This window comes from Chanodichthys erythropterus, chromosome 15 (genome assembly GCF_024489055.1).
Source record: "Chanodichthys erythropterus isolate Z2021 chromosome 15, ASM2448905v1, whole genome shotgun sequence".
Taxonomy (NCBI): Eukaryota; Metazoa; Chordata; class Actinopteri; order Cypriniformes; family Xenocyprididae; genus Chanodichthys; species Chanodichthys erythropterus.
The window spans coordinates 6,927,468-6,954,430 of NC_090235.1; the positions used below are offsets into that span (position 1 = coordinate 6,927,468).

Sequence of the window (26,963 nt, forward strand, 5' to 3'; positions counted from 1 at the left end):
ATAACTCCAGTCTTGAGTGTCACGTGATCCTTCTGAAATCATTCTTGGTGCTCAATTATCAACAATTCTTAATATCCGTTTTATTCAAATTGACTTTAGGATAAAATTAACATGAGATCTCTTTCAAACATTGAAAATTGTATTTCTAATGATGAAACAGTGGCTAAATTACCTGCTTTATTATAGTAACAAGTATTTTGACAAACCACGTTTACTTTGGTAATTAGTTTGTCAGAGAAACAACTCATTTGTATTTTCAGAGAGAGAGATTTAGAGAGAGAGAGATTTACAAAAACAGAATTGACCAAACTTTATAATCAGGCTCATCACTGCACTTCCATTTGATCAAAATGGAAAATTTATTGACCTCTTACAAGTTGAAGTACAATATGCATTTGATTTTGGTTGTAAAATGTTAATAAAAACCAGTAAGATTGTACATTAAAATGCATCACAAAAATATAAAAAGATGCCAAAGACAGGAGAGTTGAGGATAAACATGAAATAAGTGAAGCTCAGATAAAAGTTAAAAACATTTATAAATGACAACAGTGGATGTCCAGAAATGACAACTAAACTACTTCCGATTGGCTGAGGCTGTTCCGATGACACAGTCGTTTACCTGCAACACAGCAAACATGAGTTATAGACACTGTTTTATATCCTCATAAAGTAAAAATATTGACATGTGATCACATGAGATCACTCACCTTGCTGGCAAAGCGAAGAGAATTCAGTGATTCGCCGAAGCTCTCTTCCTCAGGTGATATATTCACAAACATCAAACTGTACAGAGGTAAAGAAATAAGTCACATGTTCCTTAAAACAATCAAAGAATTATATTCTGCAAAACCTCAAAGAAAATTACATCACAGGCTATAATATAAATAAATAAATAATAATAATAAAAAAAAAAGTACTTAAACATTCTGCTTACGTTTTGCTGTTGCCTCCGAGGCAGTTCTGGAGGAGGTACGTGAGCTTTGAGTTACGGTAGGGAACAAAGCTGTCCTGAAAAATAGTAAGAAAAGAGTGTGAAATCATTATTATACAGTTTTTTTTTTTTTTTTAAATCTGTGGAAACCATCTATAGCTTACATGTTCTATAAATGTACCAAAAGTTTCAGAAGACAACAGTTTTGTTTTGGAAAAAAAAAAAAAAAAAAGTATCCAATAAGTAGAATTTCACTGTGTTACACATTCCAATAATGTAGCATCAGGTTCCATACAGTTAGCTAAAAACATACCTTGTTGGCCAAAGCAGCGATCACAATGCCCAGGTTGGTGAGGGAAGAGTTGATGGCAGTCATTTCCTTGAAGCGCTCTCCTTGAGACTGACTCTTCTGCACTCTCTCACTGCCGGCCAAATCCACGAGACACAGCGTGGCTGAAAAGCAATCAATAAACATTTAAATGTGAAATATCATCTGACTGAAAGTGTGGACAAACTCAATATTACTCATGAAGACTATTCTAAATTTGCCATTTACACCCCTCTAAGAAGTGCAGTTTTTCTGTAATATTAAGTTTTTGTAGATGGTATGTGATTCTTACACTTGCACTTGGTGTCTCGATCAGAGTTTTCCCCCTCAATGTCTAGCTGGAACACAGAGTGAGAACGTGAAGATTGATCATTCATGCACGTGCGGGCAGTGGACCGGTTCTGGTTTGCCAGCATGATCAAGTTGTGCACCTGAGACATGAGGAAAGAAAGAGTCACATTAATACACACTATGAAAACAACGTAAACAAATCAATTACAACTGGGAATACTCTGAATTTTAACAAAGCTTTAAGAAGATTTTCTGCAGTCTGCATGAAATGAAAATTGAGACCTCTTTTCTTTTGTGGCATAAAGCACTGATAAATCATTTTGTGGCACTGATAAATCATTTATAATAAACAATGCACTTTAAACCCGCAGTACCTCATCCTCATTGTTGACTTTTTGGTAGGTCAGGTTGGTAACTGTGATCTCATTGTTGGAGATCTTCCTGATCTCATGCTCAGGTCTCTTGTTTGGTTTTCCCTTGTAGAGAAGATCTCGAAGTGTCTCATTGTAGATCTCCACAAAGCTGGCGGTGAAGGTGTACTAAAAATAGGAACAGTCCATTAATAAACAAACCATGATGAGGGCAAAAGCATTAACACTCAGTGGCCTGGAAAGCTCTCAAAACATATTTAAACTATTTTAGACAACAGATAGTTTCGTCATAAGAAATTCCATCTTTCCCTCACCTGCCACCCTTGCTCTCGGAGTGCTTTGGCAGACTTAAAGATTTGCTGGACAGCACGCGGGATGACCCCCCACACATCCTCCAGCTCGCCCCCTTCCATAGTAAAGGTCTTCCCGCTGCCAGTTTGGCCATAAGCAAAGCAGCAAACATTGTAACCATCAAGAGCAGACTGCACCAGAAGGGAAATCTCTTCAAAAACCTCACGCTGAGAGGCACGTGGCCCAAACACACGGTCGAAGCTGAAGTTATAACTCTTCTGTGTGTCAGCCGTGCGACCTGTGTGAGACTGGGGAAGAGAAGTGGAAATTGGAGGGGGTTTGTCACATATTTTGATTCAGGTGTTCTCAACTCTGATCCTTGAGGTCCATTTTCCTGCAGTTTTGCTCCATCCTTGACCAAACTCATCTACTTGTAACTTTCTAGTAATCCTGAAGACTTTGATTATCTTGTTCAGGTGTGTTTGATTAGGGTTGGAGCTAAACCCTGCTTAAGGTTATACCAAGAATAAACATTCATAAAACCAGAAGCATGATGGGAAGCATTTACCTCTTCCATTTTGGCAAGTGTAAGAGCCTTGTTGTCGTGGGCCGGCAGCTGGATGTGCAGAATATCAGACTGATTGCCAGTCAGCAGTGGGCGGACCCTACAAAAGACTCGGATGTTGCCCTAAAAAAAAAAATAAAAAAAAAAATCATCAATTAATACATAAACATGGATTCTGGATTTTTAAGCATACAGGATTTTGGACCAACATCTGACTTTGTGCAAATCTACCCAGCACAATGGCTGTATCCGAAATCAAATACTTCCCTATTATATGGTATGGTAATAAAGAAAAAGTATGTGACAAGCATTTTTTCTGAATTCACAGTATTCAAAATAGGAGTAGGCAAAACCAAAGACCTACTACTTCTGGCGAGATTCTTAAGTGCGCATACGATGGACCCTTTACTATCCTATGAGGCCATGGGAAAGGATTTGTGCATGGCAGTGAAGTGACACAACTGACACTGGTAGGTCACATGACAATGACAACATAGTGAATTACTTTTTCAAAAGCAATACCTACTTAGAGAGTACACAAGTTTAGAGACAGCAAATGTGTCAAATGGAAACCAACCAAAAAACAGAATGAATTTCAGTCATGTATGGCTATGATCGATTACAAATTCATACAATAAATTAACAATACAGTTATATTTTGTTTTCCAAAACAAATATACCCACATAGGTCTTCATCACAGCTTACTTTGAGCTCTTGAATGGTGTTGTGGAGTTTCCTTCGCTCCATTTCTCCAAGGTGAAGCTCTTCTCGTTGATGGGCCACGGTTTCCTCAAGGTTCCTGACGAGCTCTTGGCTCTCCTTCAGACTGTCCTGACACCGGCCCAGTGCAGAGGTCTGAATGGCGAGCTGAGTCTGAGGGAAAAAAACAAGGACATTTCAGTTTAATCGAATCAGATCCCTTCACACAGATAACACCAGGTGTGAACAGGGTCGTGTAGATGTTTACCTGTACATTGCGGAGCTCAGACTCCAAATGATCCCTAAGTCCTTCCAAAACCTTATGCTCCTCGGTTAGCTTGTTGAGGTCTTTCTTAAGTCCATCTCTCTCTTTAGAAGCTTGCGCCAGATCATCTTTCACAGAAGCTAGCTTTACCAGCTCCTCTTCACAATCCCTAAAACAGAATCAGGAATATTAACAGAAAATAAATGAAGGACCACCAGGTTCTGGTTTGGTATGGAGTTATTTTTAACACACTTACCCGAGACGCTTTTTTAGACTATTATTCTCCTCTTCAATTTCAGCCTTACGCCTTTGGGCTTTGGTTATGGACTCTTTGAGAGACTCATTTTCCTGATTTACAGATTTGACTTTGCTCTGGTAGTTCTGGACTTTAGCCTCCATATCACTGACTTTACCCTTCAAGTCCCATCCTGGCCTTCGTGACATACTTGATCCTGCAGGTGCTGAGAGTGGATAAATTAACCATTAGTAGTCTACTGTATTATGTTAAAGTTTTGTAAATTAGAACACATTTACAAATTGAAACTTGGGAAAATGTTTTTGACTCATATACACATATTTTGTTTTACCTTTAGCAACTGCTGCAACTGGTCTTCTCTGGTCACCTTGATGGAAAGACAATGTTGTTAAGTTGACATATTCCAACTTGATATTTATTTACAAGTATATATATATATATATATTACACAAAATAAATGCAGACAAATATTTTGACCCATATTTTTGTACTAATGAACTGGTGTTTTTGTGTGTGTGTGTGTTTTCATGTTTATGACCAGTTAAAGTTGACATCTTCCCCATTGTTTTGTAGATCCAAGTAAAATAGCTTCTCGAACAAGAAAAAAAAAAGTAGGGCAGGACTTGATTTTGTCTTACGCCAGTAAACACAACATCAGAAAAAAATGTCATTGCAAGAGAAAGGGTAAGTCATTTTAACTAAAGATTAGAAGGACACATGAATGACACACATCATGAAAGCATGACCCAAAAAAGCTACATGTTTTGCAATACCTCTTGAGGGGGCAACGGCCACTGTTGCAGCTCCAGTTGGACGAAGAGGTTTGGCTGAAAGAAGAGAGACAACATGAAGACCCCATTTGCTATTTTAGCCAAATGGCCCCAAAAAGTTTGAAATAAAATCTTAATTTTTAATATAACTTACCAGGAGCTTTGACTGCCACAGGCCGTCTCGGAGGCGCAACACTAGCTGCAGGTCTGAACCGCTGAGGCGGCTCGACATCCACCTTCCGCATCTTCTTCTGCAGAAAAATGAGGATATTTTCATTAAATATATTGTGAATTTGTGTTGCAACACTTCAAAAACTGCAGGTACAAAAATGAGTGAGGATCTGAATGAACTAAAAACACACCTGCGCAGGTTGTTGCTGCTCCCCATCAGTGCTGTTGGTGAGAGCCCGTTTCCCAGACATAACAGGGAGACGAGATGTTGTATTCTGCAAAAAACCAAGACAATCACATGAGCAGACCATCAAAGCTACACGTGACAGCAGAGGCATTTTAGAGATATTAAATCCAAAACAAAGGAGTTGTAGTTTAAGAATGTGCTGTATCTTTAAATTAACAGCAATGACAGTTTACTTGGGCTCCATACCCATACATGCAAGTTGATTTTAACTTGTTGAGCCCGTTTCTCCCAATGCACTTCAGTAATGTTTATAACCTCACCTCTTTGTTCATGGATCTTCAGTTCTTCTTGAAGTCAAGCCCAAAATAAATACAAAGCCCAAAACATTAGAAAGGTTAGTTAACGTTAGTCGGCAAGTTCAATTTGTCCATCAAAAGCAGATTAAAATCAACTAAGTTAACTGCAAATTACTTATAAACAGGTTTAATGTGAATTAACGAAAACAATCAGTGGCTAAAAACATCGCAGTCTAGCCGACGTCATTCGCGCGAGTTTACCAAAAAAACCTCATATTTATACAATAAACTTTATTTTCAAATTACCATAAAATGCATAAATTACCATACTTACAGTTGACGTACATAAATAAAAACCACAAACCTTTTATATCGCGAACTGAGAATTACAATGGCAGACACAGCTCAGCTAAATAATCTCTCGTAGCCGTTTGGATTTCAAATTGAAATTGCGTGCGTGTAGTCGCTTTTCCCGCTGATCCGTCATTGGTTGAATCAGAACCAATCAACACAAAGCATTCAGTAACCGCGCCCACATGGGCGGCTTCGGCCCCACCCATAAACAGTTTTTAGACTTTTGAGGGGCACAAATTATTTTTGTAAATGCATTGAGAGCTTTGATTTTGCAGTTTTAGTTTTTAAATGTTTATTTGTCAAATGTACAAAAAGATACATTTAATTGTCAACAATTACTGCTAAGTAAACTTCTTATCATACAAGAATGAATAAATAAATACATTAAATAAAGAATAAGTACTTACATACATAAGAGAACAGGCTGTAATACAAGTATAAAGCTATAATATATATATATATATATATATATATATATATATATATATATATATATATATATATATATATATATATATATATATATATATAAAAATAAATGGACAATGTTAATGCACAATACATGTACAAGCATTCATATTTCATATAGATTTAACATATATTAAACTTAAATTCACTGAGAAGGTGGCACATGTTCTTATTTCTTCACATAATCATACTTATTAAGATGCATGATATGCAAATACATCGGGTTTTTTTTAAACATAATTTTATAATTTTTGCGATAATACATGACCTCACATGGCGGAAGTGAGTTTGGCGGTACGCTTGTTGTAATTTTGACCTCATTCACAGGAAGTGTAGTCGAGCGGAGTCGGACAGCCCTTCGCGAGAGAAAAAAAATAGAAAAAAAATTGAGGGAAAAAAATCGGTGAATCCAAGGGGTTCGGGCGGATTTGGACGAAGTTTCCGAACTGTCCCGGCCCGGAGGAGCCCTGGGGGTTGAAAGGGAATCGCCAGCACCGGTAATTAACACAGAGTTATGAGTCAATTGTGAATTATTTCTCCAAATTTGAGCAACTCACGCGGGCGCTTCTCCCCCTGTCTCGCCAGCCGGAAGTCTGCATGAAGCTGCGTCTCTCTCGCATTGGCGTCGACGTTTTTTTTCTCTCTTCGTTTTTTTTATCCTCGAGTTTTTTTTCTTTTTTATTTTCTCAGTGAGACTAACCGAGAGAGGGATGGAGGCATAGGGGCATTATTGTTTGCAGGCGGAAGTTTACATGTTGCATAGCTTTTGGATAGTGCTTCTTTCTTTGCGTGCATAACAAAAGCTGACATTTTAATGGAGGCTGGTTGAGGAAGCCCTGATATCATTAATAGATGGTTTTGTGCATTTCCAGCTACCTTTCCTTTAGATCGTTCATGCATATGTCATTATCCTTGTCCCACTAGATAGAAACATGCAAAATGAGCTGTCATTGCAGCAAAACACGCATGCAACCCTTACAAAAACGAATAAAACGCGACATTGTTCGCCACCCTTGGTTCTTATTTTAGCATGCATATGAAATGAAAGACGGTCCGATATGCACAAAAGCGGACTTGTAGGTCTGCACATTTGATCTGGGTTTTCGTACGATCAGCAGTTGTAGACAGATTTGGCGCAGGGTCGCTGGTTTTGTTTTGATGCCTATTTATAGCGCGCGCGATTCTCAATGCAATTTCTGCATTTCTCGTGTAATTAAACAATTTGCCGTGCAGTTGCAACAGGCTTCAGCAAATTGTGTTTGTAAAGAAAATCAATTATTAAAAAACTAAGTGTTGTGCTTTTTTTGCCTCTTTGTTTTACAACTTTTAACAAAATTTAACTAATTTAGCCCTGCTGAAAAACAAGTTTAAACCAGCCTAAAGGGATAGTTCACACAAAAATGAAAATTGTGTCATCATTTACTCACCCTCAAGTTGTTTTAAACCTGTATGAATTTCTTTCTTCTGCTGAACACAAAAGAAGATATTTTGAAGAATGTCTGTAACCATTGACTTCCATAGTAATTTTTTTCCATACTATGGAAGTCAATGGTGCTCATCAACTGTTCCGTTACCCATATTCCTCCAAATATCTTCTTTTGTGTTCAGAGGAGGAAAGACATTTATACATGTTTTTGGAACAGCTTGAGGGTGCGTAAATGATGACAATCTTCATTTTTGGGTGAACTATCCCTTAAGCTGGTTTGCTGGTCTCCCAGCGTGGTCATTATAATCTGTTGGCTGGTTTAAAGTCAGTATGAAATTTCACCCTATTTTCTAAATGCTTGATGTGATAGATTTAATTGTGTGCATGTGTTTAATTGTGTTTAATTTTTTGACCTTGTAATGTTTAATAAAAATGTCATAACTGGACCTTCTAGTAAAAACGACAGGCTTCTCTGTGGTGACATATGCAGGACTTTTCCAATCATTTAGTTTGCTTAAACTTCGCCCCTGTAAGCTCATGTTCATCTGCCTCCACTTTTGAGTGCAACACCCACATCTCAAAATATCCCGCCCTACATTTTTTTTTCGATAATCTGTTACACTCGGATGTATGCCACAATATGGATGTGAATGGATTTACCTGGTTTAGCTTGTAGACTAGTTGGCTGACACTTTAAACCATGAAATCAATTCTTATTTTTTTATTTTTTAATGGAATATTGCAGTGTTTATTATTAAAGATTTGGTTGTGCACATCTTTTTTTTAATTTTTAAAAAAAAAAAATTTAATTCATGTGCCCTCGTTATCTTAAATCACTTCCCTACTATATAGTAGGTGAAAAACAGTATATGACAAAAGAAATATGTCCGAATTCACGGAACTCATAAAAGAGTAGGCAAAAAGTATCCGGATGACCTACTACTCCCAGTGAGATTCTGAAGTGTGCACATGATGGATGCTTTGCTATCCCATGAGCCCACGAGAGAGGATTTGTGAATGGCAGTAAAGGGTTATATGATAATGACAACATGATGAATATAATACATCCGGATTACATTCGTGCAACACACATTTATACTATATAGAACATACTTTTTTTTAGTGTCACAAAGTAATTACTTATTCAGAAGTATCTACTTAAGAGAGTAGATACTTGACAGAAATCATAATTGTCAATTATTACCTTGAAATTGTAATTGTGATTATTAATTACGATTATCACAATTTACATTGAATGGTCTTTTCAATAGCTTTATACCATTATTTGAAGCAACTGCATGCCATATTTTTATAAGACACTCTTCCTGAAAAACTTTTATTGCTCTTCTATAGCATTAAGCCTCAAATCTAAACTATATATTGGTTAGGTTTCTTCTTTAAATAAAAAAAAAAAAAAAGTTATTTTAATGTTATACTAAAACTAAAATTAAAACAGTGGGAAAAAAAACCTTAAGATAACCTGTAGAAAGAAAGAAAAACATATTAAGCATGCAGAATAATGTAAGTGGACATTTTTATTTATTAATTTATTTTGTAATTGTGCCTTTTAGTGTTGTCAAAAGTACCGACTTTATACCAAGTTGATACTAAAATGTTAAAAATGTGACACTTTGAGTGCTGTTGAGTGGATTCGTAAACGCTTCTGATTGGCTATTATGTTCACGCGCTCATCAGATATGTCTGTGATTGGCTTCAATGATCAACACTTCAGAAGCATGCTATAAATACACATCAATGACGCGCTTTACTGAACACTTACACAGATACACGCAGGAGGGTCCGCTGATAGACGCCTGCTTTCAAACGCTCCCGCTTACAAAACGTTTTCAAATTTAAACTTTTCCGCATGCTTTCAAACGCTCCCGTGCATTGATCATTGTAGTCAATCACAGACATATCTGATGAACGTGTGAACACAAAGGCAAATCTGGTGTTTATGAAGCGTCACATTTTTAAAATTTCAGTACTGACTCGGCGCCTTACATTAGCGCCATTGAGCGATTACGCAAATGTGGCATCCATAATTGTAATCACGATTAGAAATTCAATTGTGCAATTTCAGACACAGCCCTCTTCTCTGATGATATGTTTTTTGGTGCGGGGACAGGACAACCTGACACTCACATGACATCAAAGCAATAGCAAACCACAAACATCCAATAAATTCTCCATTTATTAAAACAAGTCCCGTCCTACATTTTTTCTTGTTTGAGAAGCTGTTTCACTCGGATATACATTACAAAATAAAAGACTAGTACAAATTCCATTTAATGTCGACTTTAAACCAGCTGAGCACCAGCTTGCCTAGACTGAGACCAGCAGACCATCTTAGGCTGTTTGCCTGATTCAGGCTGTTTTTCCTGCTGGAGGGTAATATGCAGGCTGAGTGGGCATGCATGTATTTTTATTTTATTCATGTCAGTTATGTTTTACACATTTGGTTGTGCATGTATCATGATTCCTAACCCAACACGCCACTTTGCCAAGCTCTGTGTCATCCACCAGAAAGATGCTTCTTTGTCCTTTGCCTACAGAAAAATAAAGTCAAGAGAATTAAAATGCATGACATTTAACAAATGTTTCAAAGAAATTAAGAAAATAAATGTTATGCAAGGCACTTAAGTGCCAAAATGAATACGCCTTATCCAAGTGAGCGAAAAAAAATCTTCAGGCCACACGAGAAACATAAGGGCGAGGTGTCATTTCACAACTGTTGCCAAAGGCAGAGTGGGTGTTTTACAAGTTATGTTGCTTTTCAATTGCAGAAATAATGGAAGATTCCCATTTCAACTCATCATACTTTTGGTCTCCCGTACCAACAGTGCAAGGACAGGTAGACACCTTATTATTGGACTCTCTTGTACAGTACACCGTTGTGTCTTTAACAGACACACCATGCTTATTGAGCACAATTTAGTAAATCAAAAAAACAAAACAAGCATACCAGTCTGGGATGGCTAACACCAGCCTCGCACTGATCCATGTGAAAGTTACACACTGGAAGCCCAGCATAAGCTTTGAGAAAATGTAACCCTTCCCTCGCTGCTCTCTCCTTTTCCCCCTTCATCTTTCATCTGCGTTTATCTCTCAATCCATCCTCCTTTTCTCTTTCCTTCTTCCCTTTTTGCCTTGTTTTTTCCCCCCATTCATTCCCCCCTGCGATTTTAGATTGAGAACGCCATGTTTCTGAACAAGATGAAAGAACAGCTGGGGCCGGACAAGGGCGCTCCTTTTCCGCACTCGTCTGCGGCGCACTACCCTACGGCGGTGCTGACGGTGCCAGGCTCGGTTGCCATGGACACGGGAACCATCGGGAGGGTGCCGAAGCAAGAAGGTGGTGGTGGAGGAGGAGGGGGCGGGACAGCAGGGGCGCAAATGACTACCGTGGGAGCACACCTGCACCCACCTCACACGTCCCAGAACATCACAGTGGTGCCCGTACCATCTACTGGCATCATGACGGCAGGTGGGTGTTCAAAGTTATCTCAAAGTGAAGAGATTAACTAAAAGTTGCAGAAATCAAAAGTAAATGTGGTCTTCAATTATGGTCAAAATCGTTTATTAAATATTTCCCTTCTGTCTCTCAGCGGGGTTGGTGATCACGACTCCTCAGGGCACATTGGTCACTCCTCCTGCTTCCTCTCAGTCTTTTGTTTCTGGTCCACCAACAACGACCATGATTGTGTCTGCTCTGCACCCAACAAACACAGGTAAACAATTTAACTGACCGTTCACACCCTTCCATCATATCCACCTTTAAATAAAAATTCAGGGTGGTGAAACCAAAAGTAGAGTATTAGAAATAAGTTTGTTATAATGTATAGAACTTCAATAAGTAACATTAAATGTGTATTTATTCATTGTAACATAATGTTTTTTGTACATTTATACACACACATATATATATATATATATATATATATATATATATATATATCAGTACAGTCCAAAAGTTTGGAACCACTAAGATTTTTAATGTTTTTAAAAGAAGTTTCGTCTGCTCACCAAGGCTACATTTATTTAATTAAAATACAGTAAAAACAGTAATATTGTGAAATATTATTACAATTTAAAATAACTGTTTTCTATTTAAATATATTTGACAAAGTAATTTATTCCTGTGATGGAAAAGCTGAATTTTCAGCATCATTACTCCAGTCTTCAGTGTCACATGATCCTTCAGAAATCATTCTAATATGCTGATCTGCTGCTCAAGAAACATTTAATGTGTACAATTGTACAAAATATTTGTGTACAATATTTTTTTTTCAGGATTATTTGATGAATAGAAAGTTCAAAAGAACAGTGTTTATCTGAAATCTAATCTTTTGTGACATTATAAATGTCTTTACTGCCACTTTTGATTGATTTAATGCATCCTTGCTGAATAAAAGTATTCATTTCTTTAATTTCTTTTCAAAAAGATAAAAATAAAAATTCTTACTGACCCCAAACTTTTGAACGGTAGTGTATAATGCTACAGAAGCTTTCTATTTCAGATAAATGCTGTTCTTTTGAACTTTCTATTCATCAAGGAATCCTGAAGAAAAAAAAGTACAAAACTGTTTTCAACATTGAAAATAATCATAAATGTTTATTGAGCAGCAAATCAGCATATTAGAATGATTTCTGAAGGATCATGTGACACTGAAGACTGGAGTAACGATGCTGAAAATTCAGCTTTGATCACAGGAATAAATTACTTTGTCAAATATATTCAAATAGTACACAGTTATTTTAAATTGTAATAATATTTCACAATATTACTGTTTTTACTGTATTTTTAATTAAATAAATGTAGCCTTGGTGAGCAGATGAAACTTCTTTTAAAATAATTAAAAATCTTAGTGGTTCCAAACTTTTGGACTGTACTGTATATATATTTACATATTAGTCTCTTATTTATTTGATCAAAATACAGTTAAAACTGTAATATTGTGAAATATTATTACATTTTAAATTTTTGAATACATTTTAAAATGTAATTTATTCCTGTGATGTCAAAGCTAAATCTTTTGTAATATTAAATGTATTTACTGTAATTTTTGATCAAAATAATCCATCCTTTTGAATAAAAATATAATGTCCCTACAGCCAAAAAAACAAAGAAAGAAAAGAAGAAACTTTATAATAATTTCAGATTTTCCAGCATTTTAAGGAAAATTTTAAGGAAAATTACTAGCCTGGGGGCCAGCCCGAACCCCGCCCACAACATTTTTCTACCCAGAATATGAGTATGACGAAGTCAGGCTAGAAAATTACTGAAGGACTTCAAATCACCTGTTGTGATCAATGTTAGTGTTATTATGCAAAATACATAGGGCGTATTTTTTGTGCAGTAAATAGTAACAGTTATGTAGGCATTTCTTAATATTAAATATTTCGTAATATTTATAGCATGTGTTTGATTTTGAACATTATGCTCATACAGGGTGTCCATGGATCCTTAATATTTCTTACATTTGTTAATGTAAAAATAAGCCCTTAATTAGCATTAAAATGTTTTAAATCCAAGTTTTAAAGGTTTTAAAAAGCAATTTTATTTTCATTTGCTTTCTGAAATCTTAAAAACGTGTCAATGCATTGCGTCAGGACTGCTTGAAGTTATTGATGCACTAAAGTGATAAAGAAACAAAAGTGAATGAGAAAATAAAAGGAAAAACGTGTTTGATAAGTTATTTTTCACTAAGTCATAATTAACAGTGCAATCAACCCTGATAACTGAATTCATTACTCGCACACTCAGACAGCCCTCTTACCCTCATGCTGTTCCACAACCGTAAGACCTTCGTTAATCTTTGGAACACAAATTAAGATATTTTTGTTGACATCCGATGGCTCAGTGAGGCCTCCATAGGAAGCAATGTCACTTCCTCTCTCAAGATCCATAAAGGTACTAAAAACATATTTAAATCAGTTCATGTGAGTACAGTGGTTCAATATTAATATTATAAAGCGACGAAAATATTTTTGAAGAGCAAAAAAAATAGATAAATAATGACTTATTTATTGCCGATTTCAAAACACTGCTTCAGGAAGCATCGGAGCACAAATGAATCAGTGTGTCGTATCATGATTCAGATCGCGTTTCAAACTGCCAACGGCTGAGATCATGTGACTTTGGCGCTCCGAACAGCAGATTCGATGCACTGATTCACTGTGCTCCGATGCTTCCTGAAGCAGTGTTTTGAAATCGGCCATCACTAAATAAGTCTTTATTTTGTTATTTTTGGCGCTCCAAAAATATTCTTGTCGCTTTATAATATTGATATTGAACCACTGTGCTCACATGGACTGATTTAAATATGTTTTTAGTACATTAATGGATCCTAAGAGAGGAAGTGTCATTGCTCCCTATGCAGGCCTCACTGAGCCATCGGATTTCAACTAAAATATCTTAATTTGTGTTTTCCGAAGATTAACGAAGGTCTTACGGGTGTGGAACGGCATGAGGGTAAGTAATAAATGACAGAATTAAAATTTTTGGGTGAACTAACCCTTTAACATAAACACAGTCGGTTATGTCTTAAGTGAACATAAACAGTAGGGAGAAAATCAAATGCGTGTCAGTCATTATATTTGATATATTTGTTGAATAAAGTCGTTATTTTTTTATCTTATATATCTCTATTGGGCGGGGCGATTTTGTGTGTTTGCATAGAAGTCAATGGAAGTGATGTGCAGGTTTTACATTTATTTTTGAAAAGGTCTTAAAAATGATATTAAAAAAGTATTACATTGGAAGTGCTGATACCTGCAGATGCCCTATATTTTTTTAATTTCACTTTCACTGTCTAAAACAGCAGACACACGCACATATGCTTGCTTACGCAGCCATTCTCAGAGCCAAAGAAGCAGTAGGAAGTGAAAGTGAGAGTGACTGTGGGAGGTAGTGAGAAGGGATGGATGATGGATGGAGAGAGGGAGGGACAGCGAGCTCTATATGTTGAGTATGTTTTGCTTTTTCCTGTCAGAGGCTGTCCGGCCCCCTTCCCTCTATCTCCACAGCCACTGTAAGTATAATAGCACATGTACATCTCTACCCGAAACCTGCAGTCAATGACACTCACATTACTAAAGCAGTTATTGCAATGAAATGACAGTTTAGTTACCCCTTGTGTTCCTTTAGTGGGTTTAATACATATAGTAATAGATGGATTAGCAAAATTATGTCATGTATTACAGTCATTTAGCTTTAAAAGTCAGAAATCTTTGTACACAGGCATAATAATCATTATTATTGGTTTGAGAAACCACAATGTTTTGCCAAGGTAGACTTTTAAAATTTGGGGCATTACAACATTGCATAAGGTTTTAGCACACATTTAGGCCAGTTTTATGAAATTTATCTGAAAGGCTTACTAAATAATCGCCTTAATGTCAGTTTGTAGGTCATGAAATTTCAGACATTTCATTGAAATGCTCAGTAAAGAGCTTCTGTGACAAGTTTACAACTTCTCATTGCCTTTATCTTCTGAATGCAGTCGCAGGAAGAAATTATGCACATTATATTTTAGTCAGTATTATATTACTCTTTTGTTTTTTGCCGTTCTGACATGAACAGACAAGAAAGAGGATGGCAGTATCCCACCCGCTGTAGTCATGCCAGTTCCCGCAAAGCGGGGGAGAAAGAAGAAGTCCATGATGCAAAGGGCAGGTCCTGTTTCAGCCCACGCACTCGCCACAGGAAGTGATGCGCTGATTCTTGCGCACCTGGCCGCTGGGGGACAGGTGAGATGTTAAAACGCAGATACATTATCTGATCAACTTTGATCTTTGACATTGTCAACCACTCTCATTCCTGTTGCGTGTTCTCAATCTGTCAACCCACGTGAGCATCGAGTCAGCGGAAGATGAGCGGGGAAAAACGACTCTCTCTTATATTTTGAATTTGGACTGCAGTACCCAGTTCAACCACTAGCTGTCAACATTACATACTGCACCTTTAAGCTGCTCACTGCTCTCTTACAGCACAACACAAGTGACCCGTATGACCTCTCCAACGATGAGGATGATCATCAAAGCAAAGATGGAAACAAGTCCTACAGGTACCTATTAATATTAATTAAAACTTTAATTATTGGGAATTATTGAAATATATAGCCAACAAATTGAAAACAAATTATTTTGTGGTTTTAATTTAATACTCTTTTATCTGACGTGATTGATTTTAGTGTGTCTTTAGCAGACTAGTAAAAAAATGTTAATTTTAATGGTAAAAGACTGTAAAATGCTTCTGGAAAACCTGTTAATTGTTTGACAGTAAGTTTCTTTATACGGTGAAAAACTAATAAATCTAACAGGACATTTTATGTAATTTTACAGTAAAATACTGTTAATAATTGTTTTTTTTTCATAATTTTGTTTTACAGTTCACTGCAACAGTCTATTAGTGCTTTTATTTGAACTTTCATCTGATAAGCTTAATTGCATGACATTTTCTGCCAAAAATTTGCATTATTTTCAGTAAGAAATCATCTATAAAGATGATAAATGTAATGTAAAAAGAGTGTTGTTGTGGAAATTATCAATACGAATGCATCCTACTTAATACAAAACTAATCTGACTTCACCACGGACAATTCAGGCAGCCTCCGTTGTCAATACAATACTACAGTAGCAATATAATACTACAGTACCTCAGGGTAATTCCCATCCCCAATATAATACAATACAATACAATATAAAACTACAGTATTTCAGGGTAATTCCCTTCCTGAATACATACAATACAATCCAATACTTCAAGGTAATTCCCCTCCTGAAGTATGATGATGGTGTCCCGTCAAGACGCTACTATCACTACCTCAAACCACCCATGAGCACCAGGCCTATATCATCTGCACCCTCTCACTGTCCTTCTCAGGTGTATGCTGGTCCAACACAGGATCATTAATACTAACTGAGAGTATTACAGCCTAAAAATCAATGTCACTCAGATCTTCTTCACTGTGATTGGTTATGCTGATCTGGTGATTGGTTTGTAATGATCTAAGCTAATCATATGACTGTTAGTTCTACCGTGTTAAGAACTTTTTGGGTAAGTCTAGATTCTTTGATCATATGATATATGTAGATGTACATAGTTTTGATCTGAGCATCCTTAGTCTACACATTCCATGTTGAAATACCCTTTTGACCCCTTCTGAGGCCATTAAATAAAGCATTTCCATCACAGACTACTTTAGTGTTTATAAAATGATGTTTTTGTGTGGATTTCTAATGCAAATGTACTGCTGATGTTTCTCTGTAGGTGCCGGATGTGTGCGGTGACGTTCTTCAGCAAATCAGACATGCAGATTCATGCCAAGTCCCACACGGAGGCGAAGCCGCACAAGTGTCCTCACTGCTCTAAATCCTTCGCCAACTCCAGCTATCTGGCGCAGCACATCCGCATCCACAGCGGCGCCAAACCCTACACCTGCTCCTACTGCCAGAAAACCTTCAGACAGCTCAGCCACCTACAGCAGCATACACGGTATGCATGTGTGTAACTTGCTAAAAGGATAGAGACACATCTTGCCACAGGGCATTGTTTAGTTGGCTTAGTTGTGCTTTTGATTAGGATGAGCATGTTTATTTTTCACTTTTTTTACATTCTCTCTTTCTCTTTATACCTCCCTGCCCTTTCCTACCCTGATGCTGTGACATTAAAGCTTGCACACACTTCTAGTTGTACGCTATTCAATTGAAACAGAACAGTATATTCCTATTATAAGACAGAAGCAGGTCTTTTTTGACCTTTTTTGCTAATCTCATCACTGATCTGCTTGTCTTATTTCACACTACAATGACTAACTTTCTTTTGTTCATTCTCTTCATTTGGTACCCTTTAGGTTTGTCAGTGTCCTGTTTCCATTTATGTTGACATTGTATTCTTCATTATGCACTTTCACAAAGTTTTTTTTTTTTCAAATGTTTTAAACTCAAGTGAGTTTGCCTCAGCAAAGCTGTGATTAGATAACTAGACTAACCAGCAGATCAGTTTCCTTGCACAGCATCTTAAATTTTGTTTTGGTCATTCTGAAACGCCTGAGCCAAAATTTGTTATCAGAATGATTTGGTATAATTATTTCCCAGAAGTTTTAATTGCTTTTGTCCATGCACTTTGAGACACGGAGTCATTTATGATGAAGGAAAAAAAAGCAACAGTGGCTTTTCCAATTGCAGCAACTTCCAATTTTATTACAGATATTTTGTGCCAATTTACCAGAAAGTGACAATTTTATTCTCTTGAACACATGGGATGGAAATTGTGCTTTATTCGCAAAATGTTTTATGTGATATTCCAATTTTACACATAAGTTAAATTCGCAACTTTGGATGGAAACATTGGATGTTGAAGTTAAGTTAAACGTCATGCAGCAAGCGTAGTAATTTATCTTCCACACTGCACGAAAATATAAGTGTACATTTATCTAGGTCAATGTTAACATTAGAGCGAGCCGCAATGTGAAGTGGCTAACATTTCGTTTTAAATGATAAGTCATGATTGAGGTCGCACATCACCTTTTTGTGGTCATTCTTTAACATCTCGAATATTCCCACACTTTAGATATTCTTCCCGACATATTACCGCATGGACAAGCTGTATTTATGATCTTTCACTGCGTGATTCCGCCAATTCCTGTGGAGTTTTTTCATGACTAATTAAAATTTAATCGACCAAGCCTCCTCTCATTGACTAACATTTTGTCAACTATTGGGGGCAGCCCTAATAATTTTTTACTTTAGCCCTTTTTGTTTTAAAAAAACTAACGAGAACCATAAAGACTGTAAATTTACTTAAATGGAAGCCTAGCTGGCCTGAAGGCTTAAAAGCATGTCATTTTGTCTTTGTTTGCTTCTGTGTTTCTTCTCTACAATATTTGGCTTGTGTCATGTCCTTTTTCTCTCATTACCATGTCATTTTTATGCTATTAACTTGGACAAGAATGAGTCTTTATAGGGATAGTTCACCCAAGAATAAAAATTATCCCATGATTTACTCACCCTCAAGCCATTCTAGGTGTATATGACTAACTTCTTTTAGACGAACACATATATATTAAAAATATCCTGGCTCTTTCAAGCTTTATAATGGTAGTGAACGGGGCGTGAGATTTTGAAGCCCAAAAAAGTGCATCCATCCATCATAAAAGTAATCCATACGGTTGGTTTAATAAAGGCCTTTGAAGAGCAAAGTCATGGGTTTTTGTAAGAAAAATATCCATATTTAAAAACTTTATAAACTAAAAAACTAGCTTCCGGTACAATGGCCTACGCAAGTTGAGTTACAGCAAAAGAGTGAAGTCTGATGCAACAAATGATGTAGGATGTAGCAGTAGTGCAAGTTTAGATGCCTCTCGCAGTTCAATATAGGGCTGTGCAAGAAAACTCAAGCTCCTCTTCTTCTTATAGCGATATCCTCTTACATTTTTCTTTAATTCTCATTTTAGACTTCTAATTCGTGACCGGTGTTTTGTTTTGCTCTATCCTCTGCACTTCCGCGTACGTCATGCATTGCGTCAGAGTTCACTCTCTCGCCGTAAGTCGATTTGCGTAGGCTGTCTGCCAGAAGCTAGATGTTTTAGTTTATAAAGATTAAATATGGATACTTTTCTTACAAAAACCCATCACTACCCTTCAGAAGGCCTTTAATAACTCACTATGGATTACTTTTATGATGGATGGATGCACTTTTTTTGACTTCATTCACTACCATTATAAAGCTTGGAAGAGCCAGGATATTTTATAATATAACTCTGATTGTGTTTGTCTGAAATAAGAAAGTCATATACACTTAGGATGGCTTGAGGGTGAGCAAATCATGGGATAATTAAAATTTTTGAGTAAACTATTCCTTTAATTTAAGTTCATCTCACTTTATCTGCATGAAATCTGTTTCATCTGCTTCATTCTGTGGTTTAAAAGCTCTGGGATGGTTTCATATAAACCTATAGTTAGGGAGGGGAAAAGGATGCTGTTGAGAGAGAGAATGAGAGAGAGAGGATAAGATGAAGTGCCTTGTGTTTTTGTGTGCTGCGTTTCATAACCCAGACACCACAAAGAGCACCGTCACATTTCTAAAAGCATGAAACCTACAGCACATGTTATGATACAATCATGATTTGATCCACATAAGGGTCATTTATTGATTTATTGGTGAATCTCTCTCTGTTTTTTTCTCTCTTTTCATCCCCTTCCCTTCATCCCTTGTTAGAAACCACACAGAGGGCAAACCGCACAAGTGTCCTCACTGCTCCAAATCGTTTGCCAACTCCAGCTACCTGTCCCAGCACATCCGCATCCACAGCGGGGCCAAACCCTACACCTGCTCCTACTGCCAGAAAACCTTCAGGCAGCTCAGTCACTTACAGCAGCATAACAGGTAACAGACAGGGAGAGACAGAATCTGTACTGGACCATATATAGCTCCTTGCATCCTTTTCCTCTTTCCTTCCTCCTCTGTTGTCTGTCATCTGTCATGCTGTAGTTGTGAGGATTATGTAGACTTCCTGGAAACTTCTGTGGCATTCTGCCGCATGTTTTCATGTGATCTTGAAAATTATATCCTAGACTTCTAATTAAATGCTTCTGTGTTCTTTTGAAGGATTCACACTGGTGATCGGCCGTACAAGTGTGTCCATCCCGGCTGTGAGAAAGCTTTCACCCAACTATCAAACCTCCAGGTAACCATCTTCAGTTGATTTATAGATGCTTTCACACATTTCCTGATCCCTGTGGTTCAAGAAACTTGTTAGTGGTTGTGAACCAAGTTTGTTTGTAATAATACTGTACAACGTGATTTTTCATGAGCTTTGGTTCTTCAAAGCTTTATAATGGTAGTAAATGGGAGTTGATATTTTGAAGCCCCCAAAAATGCATCCATCCATCATAAAAATAATACATATGGCTCTAGGTGGTTAATAAAGTCCTTTTAAGGTGAAGCGATGGGTTTTTGTGAGAAAAATGTGCATATTTAAAACTTATATAACTATAATAACTAGTTTCTGGCAGACGGCTATACGCATACTGTGCAAGTCGACTTGCGTATGCAAATTCATTTCCAAAATTATTGACTCTTCTGTTTATTTTAGTGAATCAAAAACCCATTTACTGAAACATAAATCAACTATTTTGTCACTTGACACTCAGATTAGTAACTGTTTGGTCATTTGATGTGTAAATACGCATTTTTCTGTTTGTGTGATGGCAAAGCTGAATTTTCAGCATCATTACTCCAGGCTTCAGTGTCACATGATCCATCATAAGTCATTCTAGTATGCTGATTTGGTGCTTAACAAAGATTTCTGATTATTATCAATGCTAAAAATATTTTGTGGAAACTGTGATACATTTTTTATTTTTTTTGATGAATAGAAAATTCATAGCTTTTATTTGAAATAGAAATCTTTTGTGACATTAAACTTTGATAATAAAAGTCTTTACTGTCACTTTTGATACATTTTTTGCTCAATAAAAGAATGCATTTCTTTCAAAGAAAAACAAACTTACTGACCCCAAACTTTTGAACCGTAGTGTAGTTAGAAATTCTCCTACTTTGGCAACAGAGGGCAGTAAATGCATTACATTTGCATTGCACTCCTTGTGATTCCCATCCCTACCTGACACTAAAGTGATGTAAATCAATTTCTCATGAATACACTTTTGTAAGTGTTGTTTATTAATTCAGACTGGGTTTTTTTTCTTTCTTTTTTTCCAGTCTCATCGAAGACAGCACAACAAGGACAAGCCATACAAATGTCACAATTGTAACCGCGGTTACACAGATGCGACCAGTTTGGAGGTTCACTTGTCTACACATACGGTGAAACACGCGAAACTCTACTCCTGTGGCCTCTGCAACCGCGCATACACATCTGTAAGATCTCACCCACAATACCTGAATCCTTCATCGGCTATCTTCTCAATCTTCAGTTTTAGTCTCCTACAATTATACATAGGAGTTTTTCAGAAATGTTAGATATGACGTTGACTCATTTTTCTATTTTTGTTACTTTTCTAGGAGACGTACCTGATGAAACACATGCGAAAACACAACCCAGACCCTCTGACGGTAGCGGCCGCAGTGGCTGCCCAGCAAGCCCAGCAGGGCCAGAACCCGGCTCAGCCCTCGGGCGCAGGAAGCGGCAGGGGTCGCGGGCGAGGCAGGGGCGGCGGGGCTGCTGCAGCCAGGGCAGGAACAGTGGCGCAAGCGCAAAACCAGCCCAATCCCACCCCGCCAACCAGTTACTCTGTTACAGAGGGAATACCCTGCCCTTTCGACCTGCATCAGTACAAGACCGTGTCGGCTGGAGAGATCCAGTACAAGCCGGTCAGCGTGGCCGACCTGACGGCCCACAAAGACCTCTGCCTCACCGTCTCCACCTCTGCCATCCAAGTGGAGCACATGAACTCGTAGAGGAACTCGAGGAGAATGAGAGCGAGGAGGTGGGGTGAGGAGAAATGGACCATGAGTTGGGAAGGAAATAAAAACACTGCCTTGGGACAGAGGAGGATTTCCAAATACAGACTGTCAGGACGAAGGGAAGGGAGGATGGCAGATGGAGGAGAAAAGGAGAGATGAAGGAGGAGCAAATGAACTCTTTGAGTTGTCTTTCTTTAGACTTGCTTTGCAGTGTCACAAAAAAGGCCTTAAGCTGACTATTTTCAGTTAGCAGCTTTTTTAAAGTATACAATACTCAACCCCTTTTGCCACTATAAAATGCAACAGTCAGCTTCTGGGAGTAAAAATCCCATTCATTTGCGAACAAATAATACTGGCTGTTAATGACTATTTAAATGTAGTGGGTTTGGTGTCTCGTCTTCAAAATCCAATGATGCTGGTAGTGATGATTCTCTCTGTCACATTTAAGGGCTTTCACACTGGCAGTTTAGTTCGAAACGGGGCACTGTTTGGATGAAAAATCGCTAATGTGAAAGCTGTCATGCGAACCTGGGTGCGCACCGGGGTACAAAACCTGAGACTACCTGAAGGAGGTGGTCTGACTTCGGTTGCACTTGAACTGTTCCGCGGTTTGCATGAATATGAAAGCAACATGAACTCTGATGCACACTTGTTCAGGAAGTAAAGTAACCTGCGCATACGTTTTCGCCGATTATAATGTATTTACTTTAATATAACACATGTAAACACCAACACACCACACACCAAGCTGACGGTTGGCCGCCGGGCAGTTTTTGTTCGTCGGCCGACTAAGCCGACAGTGTGTTCCGCACCATCAGCTAAAGTTGGTCCTCTTCTGCTTTTTTTCAGCCGATTCGGTCCATCGGGCCATCTGATCATTCTGATTGGCTGTTCAGCTACTGCCACCTACTGGTACGGAAAGAACAATCGCACCCAGGCTCAGACCGCGGCAAACGAGCCCAGTGTGAAAGTCCCCTTAGTATCGGTGCGGCACGCTTGGAACCTCAACTGAGGTGGTACTATTTAAAGGTGCCCTAGAATTAAAAATTTAATTTATATTGGCATAGTTGAATAACAAGAGTTCAGTACATGGAAATGACATACAGCGAGTCTCAAACTCCATTGTTTCCTCCTTCTTATATAAATCTCATTTGTTTAAAAGACCTCAGAAGAACAGACGAATTTCAACATAACACCGACTGTTACGTAACAGTCGGGATCATTAATATGTACGCCCCCAATATTTGCATATGCCAGCCCATATTCAAGGCATTAGACAAGGGCAGCCAGTATTAACGTCTGGATCTGTGCACAGCTGAATCATCAGACTAGGTAAGCAAGCAAGAACAATAGCGAAAAATGACAGATAGAGCAATAATAACTGACATGATCCATGATCACATGATATTTTTAGTGATATTTGTAAACTGTCTTTCTAAATGTTTCGTTAGCATGTTGCTAATGTACTGTTAAATGTGGTTAAAGTTACCATAGTTTCTTACTGTATTCACAGAGACAAGACTGTCGTTATTTTCATTTTTAAACACTTGCAGTCTGTATAATTCATAAACAACTTCATTCTCTATAAATCACTCCAACAGTGTGTAATGTTAGCTTTAGCCACAGAGCACTATCAAACTCATTCATAACCAAATGTAAACATCCAAATAAATACCATACTTACGCGATTAGACATACTGTATGACGAACACTTTGTAAAGATCCATTTGAGGGTTATATTAGCTGTGTGAACTTTGTTTATGCTGTTTAAGGCAAGAGCGAGCTCCGTGGGCGGGGAGCACCAGAATTTAAAGGGGCCGCAGCCTGAATCGGCGCATATTTAATGATGCCCCAAAATAGGCAGTTAAAAAAATGAATTAAAAAAAATCTAGGGGGTATTTTGAGCTGAAACTTCAGACACATTCAGACTTATATTACGGACACCTTAGACTTATATTACATCTTTTGAAAAGACATTCTACGGCACCTTTAAGCGAGCCATACCGTTCCGTACGGAGGCATCCCATGCATTGGAAAAGCACCAAAAAGTGATTTGTACCGAACCGTACCATGCAGTGCAAAAGCGCCTTGAGGAATTTCAAATAACTCACTACATAACCTGCCTATAAACAAAATATGGTCTTACACCTAATTTTGAGAACATATTTTAACATCCAAGTAACTTGATTCAGCATCTTTATGCCACTGCCAGTGCCATAATCGAGTCGGTGAGAAAATTTTTAAAAATGTGACGATACCAGCATTTCCCCCTAGCATTTTGAGCACTGTTGAGCAAATTCTTAAACCCGTCTGATTGGACATTGTGTTCACATGTTCAACAGATATGTCTGTGATTCACGCTCCCGTGTGAATCTGTGTAAGCGCTCAGTGACGTAATGGTCTATATGAACAAAACCGATAGTACATAAATTTGCACACGTTTTCAAATGATTCCATTTCAAAGAATAAAGCACTGTGTTAGTGGAAAAGGGATAATTGAGCAAATTTATATAGTGATAAAATTTGTCCATGATCTGTTTTTTTTTTTTTTCTCTCTACATAGCATATTTCTCCATCTCAATCTAATTGAACAAACAAAACAAAAACTAAAATGAATTTTGCTTCAGGGATTGTGTGAGTATGAATAAAAACACTATGATATACATCATAATAGAGAAGAAAATTCTCTCGCATTAAGTCTATTGAAGTAGCAGTTATAAAAGACTACCACATGCTTTTATCAAGCAACTTTTTCTAATTTATAAATGTTACAAATTCTGGTAAACAAAATGGACAAAAATCTCAAAAGTATCTCATAAATGAATTGTACAGAATTGCAACTAGTTTACATTTACTAAAGTTTTTTGCTAATAGAAGCACACATACCTGTAGCATTTAAACAGGTCAATAGTAATAGTTCACCCAAACATTCAAATCAATTTACTGTCCCTTATGTTGTTCCGAATCCGTATGACTGTGTAAGCACTTATGAAGTGTTAATGCTTTTTATGACACTGCGATGCAGGCCTGCTGATTGACATTTCAAGAAAACGTGTAACTGGTTTTCACTACCTGTTGGAAAGAGGTGGCTAAGACTGCACTAAAGGAGAGAGGATAAAACAGAAGCTAATGGTTTATGGGAGACGGCACTTAAATGAACTTTTTTATTCATTGTTTCTGTTTTCATCATTTTACATTTTAGCCATTTATCATATGTATTTTTCTATTGTCCTTGTGTATGTATGTTTGTATGTGTTTGAGTGTGTGAAGGGTTGTTTGAAAGAGCATGTAAGAGAACATATTAAGAAGGAGATGAATGTGTGAAAACATCTATAAAGTTGTCAGATTTTTTTTTTTTTAAACCCTGAAGAGTTTAGTCATTTTATATTTTCTTGACCTTCCTTACAAAGAGTTTTTGTTTTTTGTTTTTCAGAAAGGAAGGGAGGGGGAAAAATATTGTGCAGACAACGATTTGGTTACCAGGTACTATTTAGTAGTGTTTTTTTAAAACCTTTAATACCAGTTATTATTATATTAACTGTTCTTTTTTATGCAATTATTACTATCATCATCATCATTATCCATTGAGAGTTACTCTGTGTGTGTGTATATATATAGAGACGACGTGTTCATTCAAAAAGGGAAGGATTGTCTTTCTGGTCCAGCTGAAATATGATTTTTAAAAAATGTATTAAAGGCAACATTAGAGATCAGAGTATGGGATGTTAACATATTGCTAAACCATCCAATCGCTGACCTACATGATGCCATCTGTGTCCAGTAAGCAGCCAGGTGATTGGCTGATCCTCCATGTATAATCCTCGTTGTATCCATATATGTCTTTGGAAAATAACACGGTTCTTGATATTATTATTAATGTTACTTCTGTCACTCCTAATACTTATTATTAACTACTCTTTAAGATGACTTTGCTGTATAGATCAACACTCATTCATCTGACGTAACTGTTTCTCCTAATATGAACAATAAAAAAAGATAAACAGAGTTTATTTGGAATAGTCATGTTATTGTCCAATACAATTTGCTGTTTGAATTTTTTAATTTTTTTAGGAAAATCTTGAAAAATGTCTTTTTGCGTTCATATTTTTATAGTTCCATACTCATTTTTCCCTTCTGAAAAGTCCTGATTTGTTGTAATTGCACAGTTCTCTGAGATAAAACGTTTAACGTATTTCATTCAGCGTTAAAGGTTAGAACTTATGTGGGTATTTACAAAGCTCAAAATTAAGCTTTTTGCATTTTTACATCAATAAGGCTACTCTTTTTTTTTTTTTTTTTTTTTTTTTTTTTTTTTTTGCAGAAACATGTGTTTTTACTTTCATGTTACTTCTATTTTTCACTTTAAGATAAGTTATTTCACTCGGCGGCCATCTTTGAAACGTCTCTTGGGCATTTAAATGCATCTACATGTTTCTGTACATTCCAAGTATATAGCACAAAGTGGTGAGCCATAACCTATCTTACATTGTGCCTTACATATACAACCATGACCGTCACCTTTTACCAATTTACCTGCTAACCGTGGACTCTTTCAAAACTGTTTAACTTTGTCCCAACTTTTTTGGAGTGTGTTCTAGCCATCAAAATTTGTTTATATTTACAAAATACAATTCATTTGGTCAGTGAAAACATTCTTTTCTTTGTATTTTCATCAGGTTCAAGAAAAAGAACAAATATCAGATTCTTGATTTTATTGCATTTTACAATGTTCCAACTTTTCTGGAAATGGGGTTGTATACAAACCATCATACATTCAACTAGTCAGTTACTCATTTATGTTTATCCTTTATTTGTTTGATTTACATCCACTTGTATTCACATGTATTCATTTGTAGTAT

The 26,963-nt window shown here is 37.1% G+C and overlaps 2 protein-coding genes across 4 annotated transcripts; one reads left to right on the forward strand and one right to left on the reverse strand.

Moving 5' to 3' along the window:
- Positions 1 to 319: 319 nt before the first annotated feature.
- On the reverse strand, positions 320 to 6,067 carry kifc1 (kinesin family member C1). 2 transcript variants are annotated; one of them, XM_067411723.1, is made up of 17 exons: positions 5,790 to 6,067; positions 5,450 to 5,473; positions 5,134 to 5,217; positions 4,926 to 5,022; positions 4,775 to 4,828; positions 4,333 to 4,368; positions 4,002 to 4,206; positions 3,749 to 3,914; positions 3,487 to 3,654; positions 2,784 to 2,903; positions 2,239 to 2,523; positions 1,928 to 2,092; positions 1,555 to 1,693; positions 1,248 to 1,387; positions 938 to 1,011; positions 711 to 786; positions 320 to 622 (listed from the first exon to the last, which is right to left on the reverse strand). In XM_067411723.1, the coding sequence occupies exons 2-17, from the start codon at positions 5,459 to 5,461 to the stop codon at positions 578 to 580; spliced, it is 1,866 nt and encodes a 621-aa protein (XP_067267824.1). In that variant the 5' UTR covers positions 5,462 to 5,473; positions 5,790 to 6,067; the 3' UTR covers positions 320 to 577. The 2 variants fall into 2 exon arrangements, with proteins under 2 accessions (XP_067267824.1, XP_067267825.1); XM_067411724.1 differs by having other exon boundaries at positions 5,450 to 5,476.
- A 358-nt stretch (positions 6,068 to 6,425) lies between these two features.
- On the forward strand, positions 6,426 to 26,240 carry znf384a (zinc finger protein 384 a). 2 transcript variants are annotated; one of them, XM_067411527.1, is made up of 12 exons: positions 6,428 to 6,744; positions 10,460 to 10,527; positions 10,863 to 11,160; positions 11,282 to 11,404; positions 14,669 to 14,707; positions 15,259 to 15,425; positions 15,666 to 15,742; positions 16,948 to 17,172; positions 19,897 to 20,064; positions 20,287 to 20,365; positions 21,400 to 21,558; positions 21,703 to 26,240. In XM_067411527.1, exons 2-12 carry the CDS (start codon positions 10,465 to 10,467, stop codon positions 22,096 to 22,098), a joined length of 1,794 nt encoding a protein of 597 aa, XP_067267628.1. In that variant the 5' UTR covers positions 6,428 to 6,744; positions 10,460 to 10,464; the 3' UTR covers positions 22,099 to 26,240. The 2 variants fall into 2 exon arrangements, with proteins under 2 accessions (XP_067267629.1, XP_067267628.1); XM_067411528.1 differs by lacking the exon at positions 19,897 to 20,064 and having other exon boundaries at positions 6,426 to 6,744.
- The last annotated feature ends 723 nt before the right edge of the window (positions 26,241 to 26,963 follow it).

Coding starts and splice junctions, on each gene's coding strand:
- znf384a (XM_067411527.1), top strand. CDS start 10,465: ATGGAAGATTCCCATTTCAACTCATCATACTTTTGGTCTCCCGTACCA. Junction 10,528..10,862: donor TACCAACAGTGCAAGGACAG/GTAGACACCTTA, acceptor CTGCGATTTTAG/ATTGAGAACGCCATGTTTCT. Junction 11,161..11,281: donor TACTGGCATCATGACGGCAG/GTGGGTGTTCAA, acceptor TCTGTCTCTCAG/CGGGGTTGGTGATCACGACT.
- kifc1 (XM_067411723.1), bottom strand. Junction 3,655..3,748: donor CTGAGCTCCGCAATGTACAG/GTAAACATCTAC, acceptor TTTTTCCCTCAG/ACTCAGCTCGCCATTCAGAC. Junction 2,524..2,783: donor CACTTGCCAAAATGGAAGAG/GTAAATGCTTCC, acceptor TCTCTTCCCCAG/TCTCACACAGGTCGCACGGC.